At 45.8% G+C, this 14,532-nt stretch overlaps 1 protein-coding gene across 1 annotated transcript in view; it reads right to left on the bottom strand.

The window, feature by feature from the left end:
* Positions 1-14,532, bottom strand: part of LOC100550682 (histone-lysine N-methyltransferase SETDB2) — a 40,578-nt gene that overhangs the window by 3,233 nt on the left and 22,813 nt on the right. Inside the window, 7 exon segments of the mRNA XM_010728795.3 lie at positions 856-922; positions 1,460-1,518; positions 3,206-3,252; positions 5,404-5,537; positions 6,283-6,390; positions 8,145-8,280; positions 11,420-11,877. Coding sequence (XP_010727097.2) covers positions 856-922; positions 1,460-1,518; positions 3,206-3,252; positions 5,404-5,537; positions 6,283-6,390; positions 8,145-8,280; positions 11,420-11,877 — 1,009 coding nt within the window.

Genomic DNA, 14,532 nt, shown 5'->3' with positions numbered 1-14,532 from the left:
AAGATCTTGAGCACAGCAGCTTAGGCTTTACCCATGCATTTCAGAAACTGAAACTTCAGTTCAAAGCCCACTTCTAGTAACACACACCCAGCTGGCTCGTCTTGCTACTCACTCAACCCTCTGCAGAGGGAACAACAATGTGGTCAAGTTCTTTACAGAGAGAGTGGTGAGGTGCTGGAACAGGCTGCCCAGAGAGGTTGTGGATGCCCCGTCCCTGGAGGTGTTCAAGGCCAGGTAGGATGGGGCCCTGGGCAGCCTGGTCTAGTATTAAATGGGGAGTTTGGAGGCCTTGCATGTGGCAGGAGGGTGGGAGATTCATGATCCTTGACGTCCCTTCCAACCAAGGCCGATTCTGTGGTTCTGTGGTCAAGAGAATACAAGCATTGTGCTGGGTCTAAGTTTACAGAAACTCTAGATTAGGCTTTGTTCAGAAATCAGTGCATCCCTAACTCCTGATTCACCATCCTAGAGCTGCTTAATACCCCCCCTAGTGTGGGAAAGCAGGTGATGTGCTTTTACACTATTTATTTTTAAGTTTTCTGGACAGCACCACGGACTGAACAGGATAAAGGATAGAAAACAGTGCAAGGAGCTCAATATTTAGAAAGCCCAATTCCTGCCCAGGGAGCTGCAGCATTCTCATTTAAGGTGCACCGAGCAGCCCTCACGCACTGCTGCATGGCTAGAGCTTGTGCAGTCACTGTGCAAATCAGACTGTCTTCCTTGCCACAACAGTCACTTGTAGATAGGGGAAATGGAAGTTTTCAGCACTGCTGCTATCAAACATTTCCAGGCACTGAACATCATTGCAACACAGCACAGTAGCACACAGCTGTTCTATAAAGCCAGTCACACCTTTGTGTCTGCTGCTTTTCCTTCTTAATATCCGTAATCTGTTATCTTCTGCTGTCTCTTCTGCCCTCTGTAAAAAAATCAACACGTTTTAACATCACACTGATGTTTACTGCTCTGTTTTCCATATCTTACCTCTGTATTAGTGGGTAGGGAAAAAGCAGCTCATGATTTTGTGAATCAAGTCAGCTTCTCCACACACCTACCTGTACCCCTCTCCAGACATTCAGGTTTCTAAAAGGGGAAGCAAAAACTGCTTCGAAGTGAAATCTCTAAGGAAAGCACAATGAGGGACACTGCCCTTCTTAGCTGCTATTACTGCACTTGCACAATATACTCAACAGCTGATACATTTTTGGGGACAAATAACCTAGTTGTGAAAGTCTGAAAGCTGGGGATAGCAGCAGCTCTTCCCAAGGCAAGCTGTAGGCCAGCTCCTCTAGGAAGGAGAAATCCTGACTCAGGGAAATTCCCATGAAAGCTTTGGTGGAGCCAAGAGAATCCCTTGAGTCTCTCTTGACACACTGTCAAAAATACTTCACTAAAGGAGTCCTTTGCTGCAGCAGATGTGGGTTTCTGTTTTAGAACTATTTAAATTTGGAATTACCATTTGTTCCATGGTGGTGGAAGATTTCGATGCATGTCTTTTCCTCTTATTAGCTGCATCTAGAAAGCAAGAGACAAAAATCTGATAAATCTGTGAAAATTGACTTTTTTCTTCCAACTGATCCTCATTGCTGTTAATACACGCTGAAAACTAAGGCTACACAGAGAATTATTTTAGGTGTCCCAAAGGCGTACGAATTACATTAAGTTTCCTTTGCTCCTAGAAAACCTCCAGAGCTCCCAATGGGAAGCAATGTTACTAGTGAGCTTTTGTTATTTAAGCTGCAAAGCATTTTTTAGTGGCAAAGATCTCTGCAAACTCTGCTTCTTTCTCTCTGTCCCTCCCATCAGTCCACACCAGCTTCTCTCCACCATAGCATCATAAGCAGAGAAGGAGAGAAAGCTGGAGAAGAGCACAATCACCACCAAAACCTGAGGATTTTAAACACAGTGGAGTGACATGGCTCTCTCCCTTATAGCTCTACATGCCTTGGATAGCATGTAGTAAGCATTAAACCTATTAGAAATCATCTTGGGAATGAGGAGCTACTGCTGGTACAGAAAGGGCTGTCAGAACAAGTTCTTTTTGGGTCCTGTGCTGTACACTTGTATTTTTTGTGGCCTTAAAGGAAATCATATCCACCCAAAACAAAGCTGGGTGGCCTATTTTGGAGCACTATGAAGTGCTGCCATAGGCACAAAGCACAGCTTGCTGTCTGTCAGGACACCTTTGATGAACACTAGGGTTTCCTTAGCCCTTCCTGATACGTTTAACAGTGCATTAGGAGTTGCCTTGGAAAACAAGGGAACACAGTCCAGACAGCAATCCAGCCTCTCCTGCTCCCCAGACTGTCCTCAGCTCTTCTATGTGTATCAGGTTTCTCTCCAGGAACATCCAACACTTCCAGCTGAGCAAAGGCTGGAGCCCACTTCCAAGCTCCCATCTGGATGCTTGCCCTCCCATCTCTGCAGCAAAGAGCAGCAAAACCTCTTGGCCCTTAAGGTACCCCATCCTCTTTCCATCGCACAGCAGAGGCCTGACATTTCCACATAGGAATTAGAATGTACCTAGAACAAGGGGGATGTTTCTCAACTCAGTTTTCTCCAGACTACCATGGAAAACATGCCTGGAGAGCTGGTTAACTCAGAGACACTCCTGCCTACCTCTACCTCTACATGCAGCAAGCACCAGGACCATCAAGTTCAACTGTATTCCTGCAGCAGAGGAAGCAATCCTTTCACACATACTGCATTACCCTTTTGCTACACGTAAAAAGCTCTTTGGGATCCTTCAGAATGAAAGGTCATGTTTAAGAAGTACTGCAGTGAATGGAGAAGATGCAGATGTGAATGTTCTAACATTGCTGCAGACAAAAATGCCAAGGTGAGCACTCCTGTAACAGCCTTCTCCTTGCTCATCCAGTTTGTGCACCACTCACATACCAAACGTTTTTGTTTTTTTTTTTTTTTATACAAGCTGCTTGAGCTTTCCTGCCATGAAGGGTTGGGTCCACAGTCAGTTCTGGGGGAGATCTGGAGGTGATCAAATACAAACACTTCCTAAATCAACAGAACGTATTGATTTCTGGTGCACATGTGGGTCTCAACCAACCGCCTCCTGCAAGATCAGAAACCCACCACTCAATATAAAGGAGCAATAACACTGTTTGTTCAAATGTGTTACTGACTGTAGTATGCACGCTTTTAAAACAGATACAAATCAATCAAGCCATTAAAAGAAACTCACCATAGTGATTGGTCCTGTTGCCTGGGTCATGTTTTGAGCAGAACACTCTGAAAGTTCAGTTCAATTTTAAAGAGAAAAAGTATTAATGAATACATACACAGAGTTATGCTGATTTTAACAAATATTTGAGTATTTTCCTCTCTACCCATTCTGTGTAAATTGAAAGACATCCTAAAAAGAATCAGGATTTTTCTCCAGCATTACCCACCTTGAAAGCACCTGCAGTGAAGTCACACCCACACAAGTTTCTAGCGTTACTTCTGAAGCCTCAGCAGGCTCTGAATGTGGCAGCTTCAGATTAACAGTTCTATCACCCCACTCTCTGGCCCTGCTCACTGCTCAATCATTTAATGCCAGGTGGCATTGACACTGAGACAGTGTATCACCTGCAATACTCTTCCTTGAAGCAGTTCATTAAAATGAGATAAACACTGTCAGGACAAAATACTGAACTACTGATGTTACTTCTTCATAGCTACTGCCCTTCTGCCTCCCCTGTCCTGTACCAGCCAGGTCAGCCCCACAACTTGTTTAAATGCCGGTGCTGCCAGTCAAGTTATAACCCTGTACAACAAATATGCAGGATGCAAAGATTTCCTCCATTTTTAGGTGAGCAATGTGAATCTCTTGGAGGGAGGTAAAATGAAACAAACGCAGCTTGGAAACATTCCTTCTGGATACAGTTATTGGTAGATAACAGAACCGGCTTCTATCAATGCCTTTCTTACAGAAGGATCCCAAATCACTTTTTAAACTGCGTCACCTTGTCAAGAGCATAGCTGAGCTCCTCTTTTCAATACAAACCTCCATTTGCCACGACTAATGCTCAAGTGTAAAGAAGCCATTTTTAAAGGGAACTGCACTTACTACACCATTTTCTAATTAGCAACATTCTTTTACTTAAAAATAATATTAGAAGTGCTGAAGAGTAGGCTGTTTCCTTGACAAGACAGCTTTTTTTTTGCATGCAATTCATTTTGATGCACAAAGACTACTGCATGCCTAACAACTTAGGAAGTTACAGTACTGGAGGCACTTTATTTATAGAATCACAGAATGGCCTGGGTTGAAAAGGACCACAATGATCACCCAGTTTCAACCCCCTGCTATGTGCAGGGTCACCAACCACCAGACCAGGCTGCCCAGAGCCACAGCCAGCCTGGCCTTGAATGCCTCCAAGGATGGGGCATCCACAACCTCCTTGGGCAACCTGTTCCAGTGCATCACCACCCCCTGTGTGAAGAACTTCCTCCTAATATCTAACCTAAACCTCCCCTGTCTCAGTTTAAACCATTCCCCCTTGTCCTATCACTATCCACCCTCATAAACAGCCGCTTCCCCTCCTGTTTATATGCTCCCTTCAAGTACTGGAAGGCCTCAATGAGGTCTCCCTGGAGCCTTCTCTTCTCCAAAGGTTCCCTCAATCTTTCTTAATAGAAGAGGTGCTCCAATGCGCCTGAATTTCCAACACTGCCCTTCAGTTGTGACTTTTAACTCCCCTCACACTTTTAAATCTATTCTTTCCCAGTTAAAAGCAACCTTCATAAGCACAAGGACTTCTTACAATGCACACACAGCAGTTTTTACTACTCAGGCCACCCTATGTGGAAGCGTTCCCCTACCATCACTGGCACTATGCATTATGCTTTCACCCCCACCCATACTTGTTACTAACCTTTTACAAAGCACCGCGTGCCTTCTCTTTTCTGTTCTGCTCTGTTAGCTTCAATAATCTCTGCTCATCATCTCAACAGTGGCAATTCAGGATTTAAAACACCAGTTCTCCCCTCACCAAAGGAATTCTCTCCGGTACACTTCTCAGTATATTTCACCAGGAAGAAGGCTGTCAATCCATGGCCACAGGTCTTCAAGTCTCATTCTTCTCTCCAGTAATTTCACAGTAGCTACAAATATCCCCCTTCTCTTACGCCACTGATCCAGTCCAAAAGTCTTTGCCGTCAAATTCCTAAAACTTGCCTTACCACTTCTCTCTCATTCAGACCTCTTGCATCTCTTCAGTTCAGCTTTGCTATAGTTTTGCTCCATACAGCACAGGCAAACAGACTCACAAGAGGTGTTTCTGAGTCCTTTCCCAAATCTCTACACCACCAGCTCAGAAAACCATCAAACCCAACCATACGTTTGACAAACAGCACCACAACCTGGACCATCCTACGCCAGAAAAGACTGTTAAATACCGGTAGACTCCATTTACTTCATCTGTTTCTATGGCTGCATCATCACACAAGGCACAGAAGTAGTGGTAACTCCTGCGGCAGGCTCTCTCCTCACATCCCACTGTGGCTCCTTTCTTGCGACAGAAATTGCACACCTACAACAAAATGAAACCTAACTTAGGAAACAAACATTATTCTCTATAGGAAAGTCCAATCTTTCATTGCAATACTTAGAGCTCTGTGTAATGCATCCAGCTTACAACGCCAAGCTTTTACCCTGCTCAATGTTTCACTCATCTCTCTGCTATTTTGCCTCAGCTGCATCATTTCACCCTTTAAGCAGCACAAAAAGAGCTACATAAGGGTACTGGACTGCTTCCCTCCCCACCTCGTTCCAAATCTTGCCCAACCTATTTCCGTACTTATTGGTTGCATTTATGTTTTTTAGACCAACTCCATAAAGAAATCAGTTCCATCCAAGAAGAGAGGAGTTGAAAACAAAACAAGTAAGAAAATCTCATGTAAATCATCCTCCTGCTAAAAAGAAAAGGTGTTTCCCTTTATCCTTATAGGTTGCATAATTTTGTTTCAGGCACTGCATAGGTATTTCAAAGTCTCTCAAGGAAGTCTCTTAGTTTTTTCTCGTAGGAAAAAAAGGCCAGAAAACCCAATAAATTCCAATTATTAAGAAAAATAATAATGGAATTTCAGTAAGTATGATATCAAATTGATGTTTTTAATTCTAAATCTCTAATTTCCCCAATCTTAGTAGGTCAGGAGGACCAATGCCTTCTTTAATTTCTTCTCCCCAGTCACAGCTGACCAGACAACCTCAGTGTGCACCTACCCCCCTGCAGTGCTTTCAGACAGGACTGAGTGCAGATTCAGACACTGCCTTACCAGTCGCTTTCCTCTCTTGAGTTCATTCAACACGGATTCCACATCAAACCTTAAATCTAGATTTTCTGGGTTATACTCTTCAGATTCCACAAATCCAGAGGAAAATAACTAGAAACAAAGAGACACTAAGAGTTAACACAGCCAGTTAGTCATCAGTGTATAAAATGTCCCCCTCTTTTATCATTCATTTTATACATCTGATCCTCTTGCACACAGACGATCTCACATTGCTTAAGGATGAACCAAGAACAGGCTGAAAGGTGAGAAAGTGAACTCTGTAAGAAGCGTGAATCAAGTCCACAACGCCCAGAGTAAGGAGGAGAAATTGTTTGGCTGACAGTCTTCCACACCTTGACCATCTTATCTGACCAGCTGTTCAAGCCAAAAAGCAGCCAAGCAGCACTCTTCCAAAGGCAGACACATTTATAAAGTCATCAGAATCATAGAATAGCCTGGGCTGAAAAGGACCACAATGATCATCCAGTTTCAACCCCCTGCTATGTGCAGGGTCACCAACCACCAGACCAGGCTGCCCAGGGCCACATCCAGCCTGGTCTTGAATGTCTCCAGGGATGGGGCATCCACAACCTCCTTGGGCAACCTGTTCCAGTGTGTCACCACCCTCTGTGTGAAAAACTTCCTCCTACTATCTAACCTAAACCTCCCTTGTCTCAGTTTAAAACCCCTTGTCCTATCACTATCCACCCTCATAAACAGCTGTTCCCCTCCTGTTTATATGCTCCCTTCAAGTACTGGAAGGCCTCAATGAGGTCTCCCTGGAGCCTTCTCTTCTCCAAGCTAAACAAGCCCAGTTCCCTCAGCCTTTCCTCATAGGAGAGGTGCTCCAGCCCTCTGATCATCTTAGAGGCCCTCCTCTAGACTCACTCCAAGAGCTCCACGTCCTTTCTGTACTGGAGGCCCCAGGCCTGGACGCAGTGCTGCAGATGGGGCCTCACAAGAGCTGAGTAGAAGGGGACAATCACCTCCCTCTCCCTGCTGGCCACCCCCTTTTTAATGCAGCCCAGAACACAGCTGGCCTTCTGAGCTGCAAGCACACACTGCTGCTCAGGGGTAAAAAAATTTTTTAAAAATAAAATAATTCACACAACATTTATAGCCCTAAAATCAATTTCAAACCAAGCATCCAACACTTAATTATGTCTTTGAAATGTTGAAAAATTAGTAGAAAAGTAAGGATATAAACAAAGCCTGCCAGAATAAGGCAGGAATAGTGAAAGCCAGAAAGCAGTTCCAGAAGCAGACACACTTCCTGCAGTAAGGAGCTCTCACTGATGGGAGAATATGACATCTGCAACTGATTCTGCACACCGAGAACCAGCTGCCTCAAGACACCAGCATGAAAGAGAGGCATTCTGACAGCCAAGAAAGCAATGATGTTCTCAGATCACTCAGAGCTTAACAGATATTTTTACACGGTTCACTCAATTCAGTGTCTCAAGACAACCAAATTTCTACTGCTACACTGCATGCATTTATAACACTCACTGACCAGGAATAGAGATGTGATAACACCAAAGAGCAATGTGCCAAACTGCTGCAATCGTGTTCTCCTCCTCCCCAAAATTCTTACAAATGTGTTTTACCCCAGGTCTAGCTATTTTCCATTGCCCCTTCTTGACTGACTAGTGATGCACCCATCTTTACTGCTATTTTTGAAGCGAACCTTTGTGCAGTATACCATAAACTTGGAGAATATTTCCTATTTCAATGAAAGGAAAAAAAAGGACAGAGTTCATTGTGAAGTTACAAAAAAATTATAATAAAAATGGACAAGCGGTAGAAGTTTCCCCTTTAGAGCTTCTCCACTCTCCTCAGGCACTGCCCAGCTGAAAACCACTCACCAAACAACTCTGATGAGCTGCAATATTTTGCTCTTTGGCAACATACATTATAGAAGCAGCCTCCCCTTCTGAACAGAAAGCACACGTCCTTCTCACCATTTTGGCCATCGCCTGGAGAGCACCTGGAACAGGAAGACTGGGACAAAACAAGCCACTTACTTATTTCACAGAACAGTTTTCCCCCCCCAAGTTATTTACAGCATCACTCCATGCAATAGTCACAGAAGTATTACTTTGTGGTTTCCCTGCAAGTCCACAGCAGAAATCTTCAGTTTCCCACGAGGTGAGATACTCCAAACGTCTGAGACGTCACCTCCGACAGCCCAGAGATCTGTAGAAGAAGGGTGAGAATAGCCTGGTGTTATTTTTGAGAAAAAGGATTTGAAGTATTCCAGTGACAAAAGTACAAGATAAGCAGGAAATAAGCCCAGCAAATCGGGCACGTATTTCTCTCTTTCAGCAGTCAACTCCTGCTTAATTAGTTCCATATCCCTTCTATTTTATGAAAGGGGAGGTCTCCATTGAGAACACCAGAGCATAAGGGGATTTCTTTTTTTACCTCTGGCTCTGCCACTGAGACTTTACTTAACGTCAGGCAAGTCACTCAGCCTCCATGCATACCTGATTTCTTTTTCCCCCCAGCACCTTTCTGTACCTTGTAAGCAAGGTAGGATGGGGACAGACTTCTACTATCTACCTACACAGTAATCATCACATCAGCCTTAAAACTTAGGCATTAGATAAATAGACAACAGAAACAAATGGAAATCCATGGAAATATTAGAAGCAGAACAGAAACAATGACAATAGGAAACTAAAAAGCATGTTTATGGTATTTGAATGGTTGGGAAGAGTTCTCACACCCTTAACACCTGAAGTCGCTGCAGATGCATAGGCCCTAATCACTCCCAGTTGGATGAGATGTCTCTGGGTGCCCTGGGAATTTGGCAAGATGCTGAAGTTGGAGGCTGCAGTCCCAGCTGTCCTTAGAGGCTCTGAGGAGGAATCCTGGTGCTGAAAGATAACCGAAGATTTTTGGTAAGGTCAGCCTTTGTATTTCCAGTGCCTCTGCAGGTACTCTGAAGCAATGGAAGGACACCTCTCAGCCAGTCCTCACTGCAAAAGCAGCGAGCCTGCATCCAGTGCCCAACTTAGCTCACTATCCCACCACCAACAGTAGCTTTGCTTTGGCCCTATGCTCTTCCTTAGGTCTCTGCTACAGACTGCTGTCAGGAATAGGACACAGAGCTAAATGGAATAGCAGACCCAGCTAACTGCTCTTAAGCGAGGGGGGAAAGGCTAAGGGCATAATTCAGCTCCACAGTTTAATTACATTTTGCCTGAACAACCATTGGTTTCACTACACCTCAAGTGTTCTATGTGAGGAGGCAAGAAACCATCATTTCTGCAGTAAGGCCCACAATACCACAGATCTCTCATTCTTTCTCCTGCTGCCCCTTTTTCAAGTTGAAGAATCCTTGCACAGAAGCTGTTCTGCATCTTTGATCATCTTTGTCACTTCCAAGTCCCTTCTCTACTACAATCGTAGAATTGCTCAGGTTGGAAAAGACCCTGAAGATCACCAAGTCCAACCACAACCTAACCATACTACCCTAACTTTAACAACCCTCTGCTAAATCATGTCCCTGAGCACCACATCCAAACGGTTTTTAAACACTTCCAGGGATGGAGACTCAACCACCTCCGTGGGGAGCCTATTCCAGTGCTTAACAACCCTTTTCTGTAAAGAAATGTTTCCTGACATCCAACCTAAACTTACCCTGGCACAACTTGAGGCCATTTCCCCTCATCCTGTCACTTGTCACCAGTGAGAACAGACCAACCCCACTCTCGCTGTAAGCACCTTTCAGGTATTGGAAGAGAGCAATAAGGTCTCCCCTCAGCCTCCTCTTCCCCAGACTGAACAGCCCCAGTTCCTTCAGTCTCTCTTCCCCAAGCCCGTAGGAAGAAAATAACCTTCAAAACAGTGAGGTAAAAAGGCACAATAGCACTCTATTCTTTTTTTTTTCCCCCCCTTAAGAATTCATAATATTCCAAACACATTTTGGATTGCTTCCAAGCACACTGACAGAACCAAGTGTTGCAGTCCCTTCGTTCCTTCCCTAAGATGCAGCAGGCAGTATGGAAGGCATCAGTGTTAGGACTGCTGTTCTGACCACGCACCATTTTCCAATGCTTGATTTTCTCACCCTTGATTTTATAGCAAAACAACTCGCTGTTGCAAACTTCTTTTGCAGCTTTTGAGAGGTGACTTTCACCTTCGCTACCTCAGAACCTAAGGTAAATGTCATCTCGGGGAGCTGGAGGCTCTTCCTCCCCTAATGGAAGAGCTGGTAAAGAATATAGAGGGGAAGCAGCAAAAGGAACAAATCAGCTGTGTGCCTCTGCTACTGCTCTGCTTGGTCCTTGTGCTGTTTTGCATTAACACACCTATCAGTGGTTGCAACAGCAGCAAAGTAGAAGAAAGCAGTAAACGAAAGTAAAAGAGGATGAAAGCATTTCTCAGTGCACAGTGATTGTGCAATTCCACGGTATTGGTCTAACTATCTCCTTTCCAGAAGCAGCTCTGGGAGCACCCATACAGAGAAATAAAGCACGTTTTCGCCCAGGCAGAACAGGAGGCACTAGAAATCCCCAGCACACACCTGGCAGGGAAAGGAAAAGAATCCAAGGAGCTGCCTGATCCCAGCATCCTCACTGCTCACATCAGGCAGTGCTGGAATTCCTCTGTCAATGCAGAGAACAGAAAGAAGTCGCCCCACACCTGTTCTTTGTAGGAAATCACAGAATGACCAGGGTTGGAAGAGACCTCAAGGATCATGAATCTCCCACCCTCCTGCCACATGCAAGGCCTCCAAACTCCCCATTTAATACTAGACCAGGCTGCCCAGGGCCCCATCCAACCTGGCCTTGAACACCTCCAGGGACGGGGCATCCACAACCTCTCTGGGCAGCCTGTGCCAGCACCTCACCACTCTCATAGTACAGAACTTCCTCCTGACATCCAACCTAAATCTTCCCTCCCTCAACTTCAAACCATTTCCCCTCGTCCTGCTGTTTTCTACCCTTTCAAAGAGTCGATTCCCCTCCTGTTCATAGGCTCCCTTTATGTACTGGAAGGCTGCAATGAGGTCACCCCGCAGCCTCCTTTCCTCCAGCGGAACAAGCGCAGCTCCCTCAATGAGAGCAGCAGCACAGCGCTGCGCTCCTCTGTCCTGCACCGCGCCATCAGCAGCACAAACACACCTGCCCACCGCAAGGCTTCCACAACAAATCCACCGTCTGCTTGCCACACAGGAAATGTTTCCACAATTTTTTTAAGCAGATGGACGGACCGACTGGTCCGTCCCTTCTCACAGCCGTTCAACGTTACGGAGATAATCGCAGGGCTCCTCATCGGCTCCCGACTCTCCCCCGCTCCCGAGGCACTCGGCCTCGCTGCGCCGGAGGCCCTCAGCCACTCCCTAACACTTTCGTTCCACGCGCCGCAGTGCTTACCGGCCCGGCGGGACCGGCAAAAAGGCACGGGCCGGCCCGCAGCGCGGGGCGACGGGGTGGTGCTTCGAGCGGCCGATTGGCTGGTGTACGGAATGCGGGCGGGGATTGGAGGTGTGAGGGTCGTGTGGTGAGGGAGCGGCTCTCGGCTCATCCCCGCGCCTTTAGGCGTGGTAGAGCTGGGGTCACCGGTTCGAATCCCGCTCCCTCCGCCTGCCTTAATCAGAAGGACAGAATCAGGCTTATCCTCGAGTGACCCGAGGCAGAAGAAAGCTCCTGATTCTTCGCTTGTCACAGGTTGAGTCCCTCTATCCACCTGCTGACAGGTTATTATTTCTGCACAGCAAGTCCCTTGCAATCTTCTGCTTCAAAGCCCTGCCTTGATGACTCTCAGCCACTTCCTCCTCTGAGATAAGTCAAACTGGCAATTAGCACCGTCAGTAACATAACACTGACAAATCAGTGTAATATGCTGCAGTTCAGTTTCTATCACAGCTGTGCCACCAGAGATCTTCAGTCAGCGCATTCAGAATCACACAGAATCACAGAACAGCCCAGGTTGGAAGCAACCTCAAGGATCATGAAACTCCAACCCCCCTGCCACATGCAGGGCCACCAACCTTCCCATTTAATACTAGACCAGGCTGCCCAGGGCCACATCCTAACTGGCCTTGAACACCTCCAGGGACGGGGCATCCACAAGTTCTCCGGGCAGCCTGTGCCAGCACCTCACCACTCTCATAGTACAGAACTTCCCCCTGACATCCAACCTAAATCTTCCCTCTTTCAACTTAAAACCATTTCCCCTTGGCTGCTGTTATCTACCCTTTCAAAGTGTTGATTCAGGACCATACGCTGTATGAATATTACACTGAGCTGTGCACAGTGGCTGCTAACATCCTTTCCCCATAGATCACAGGGCCACACAACCGCCAGCCCTTCACCAGGACAGCCTCACTCACCACAGGCAGTCCCAGCACTGTACTGAGCAGGGCACCACCTCAGGAGCCTCTTGCTGGTTCTGTCAGCCCTCCTTGATATCCACAACAGGCAGTCAAGGATCCCTACACGTCTGCTACTGGGCTCTGCAGACTCAACCATTTCCACCTATGCTTTCTTTAGTATTTAAGTTTTTATACAGTAACTCTGCTGAAGTGCTGGTGATGCTGACAGCCATGGTCACAAACACCCATCCCTGGAGGCGTTCAAGGCCAGGCTGGATGTGGCTCTGGGCAGCCTGGTCTGGTGCTTGGTGAACCTGCCCATAGCAGGGGGTTGAAACGAGATGATCATTGTGGTCCTTTTCAACCCAGGCCATTCTGTGATTCTATGGATCTATGAAACACAGAAATGGAGCTGTGTGACAACAAGCAACTAACCAAAGAGCCCCGCCCCATATTGCTACCTGGTGTAAAATTCACACTGATGGCAGGCTCCTAAATAGATGGAGACCGTGTATTTTCTGTAACAAGGAACAGCTTTTGCTCACCAGCCCAGCACTGTAATTCCTACCACTGAGGCAGAAAAGAAAATTAAGAATGATAAAACACACTTCTGTTTTTCACCTTGATTTTTAATGACATTTCCACCTGTTTTTCCACATTCAAGGGCCAAGAGCTGTCTTCTGCTTCTCTTGCAGTTTGTAGAGTAGATGTAGGCCTGAAATCTCTGCTTGACAGTTGCAGAAAGCATGGCTGCCTATTATTTGTTACTCACAGGACTGTGTTCAGCCAATGTATCAGAATGCATACAATTATTTGCCATGACTTGAGCTCGCCATAATTTACGTCTCATTTTCAATGCTCTTATGGTTTGAAACATAGTACATGTAAGCTGATTCACACCTTGAAAACACATTTAACTCATTTAAATGAGCAGTCAAATCCATAGGAAAAACACATTGCAAATTATTTTATACTTTTTGTGAGCTTTTCGAGACAGTGAAAATTAAAACATTTGTCAGCACTGCACAAGTATTTTCTTCTGCAGTGAACAAGTTCATTTAATAAGTTATTTTACAAAGAAACACAAGCCCAAACTTCATTATTAAAGAAGAAAACTTGCTTATCTGCTTAATAACAAAAAACACGTCCCTTCATGGGCACACACACACGTAGGCAAGCTAAAATATTATCATCAGAAATCACTGCATTTTATTTGCCAAGTAGCACAAGAGGCTGAGGGAGCTGGGCTTGTTTACTCTGAAGAGAAGGGGTGACCTCATTGCAGCCTTCTGGTACATAAAGGGAGCCTATGAACAGGAGAGGAGTCAACTCCTTGAAAGGGTAGATAACAGCAGGACAAGGGGAAATGGTTTGAAGTTGAGAGAGGGAAGACTTAGGTTGGATGTCAGGGGGAAGTTCTTTACAGAGAGAGTGGTGAGGTGCTGGCACAGGCTGCCCAGAGAGGTTGTGGATGCCCCGTCCCTGGAGGTGTTCAAGATCAGGTTGGATGCAGCCCTGAGCAATCTGGTTTAGTATTAGATATGGAAGTTGGTGGCCCTGCCTGTGGCAGGGGAAGTTGGAGATTCATGATCCTTGAGGTCCCTTCCAACCCAAGTGTATGGGGCTGCTGAATCACGGCCTGAACCTCTGATTGATCACCTGAGGCGAGCAATGAGACAGCCATGGGAGCACAGGTGAAGGCAATCCTGTGCTGCAGGAAGGGGTGGAACCTGGCTCCACCTCTCCTAGATCCATTTAAGAGCTGAATGCCAGTAGGGAAGGATCTCTTCTGGAGATCTGCTCCACTGGAGTCTATTATGCAAGCCCAGGATAGGGTGAGTGTCCTTTTTTTCCTGCTCCAGTATAATAACTACATCAAACACTTGGATATATGATATCATCGGTATATTCATTACTTGTACACTTGG

The sequence above is a fragment of the Meleagris gallopavo genome, chromosome 1 (assembly GCF_000146605.3).
Source record: "Meleagris gallopavo isolate NT-WF06-2002-E0010 breed Aviagen turkey brand Nicholas breeding stock chromosome 1, Turkey_5.1, whole genome shotgun sequence".
In the NCBI taxonomy this organism is placed as follows: domain Eukaryota; kingdom Metazoa; phylum Chordata; class Aves; order Galliformes; family Phasianidae; genus Meleagris; species Meleagris gallopavo.
The sequence above is the reverse complement of the archived record's forward strand: the minus strand, read 5'-3'. Positions and strand labels throughout refer to the sequence as shown.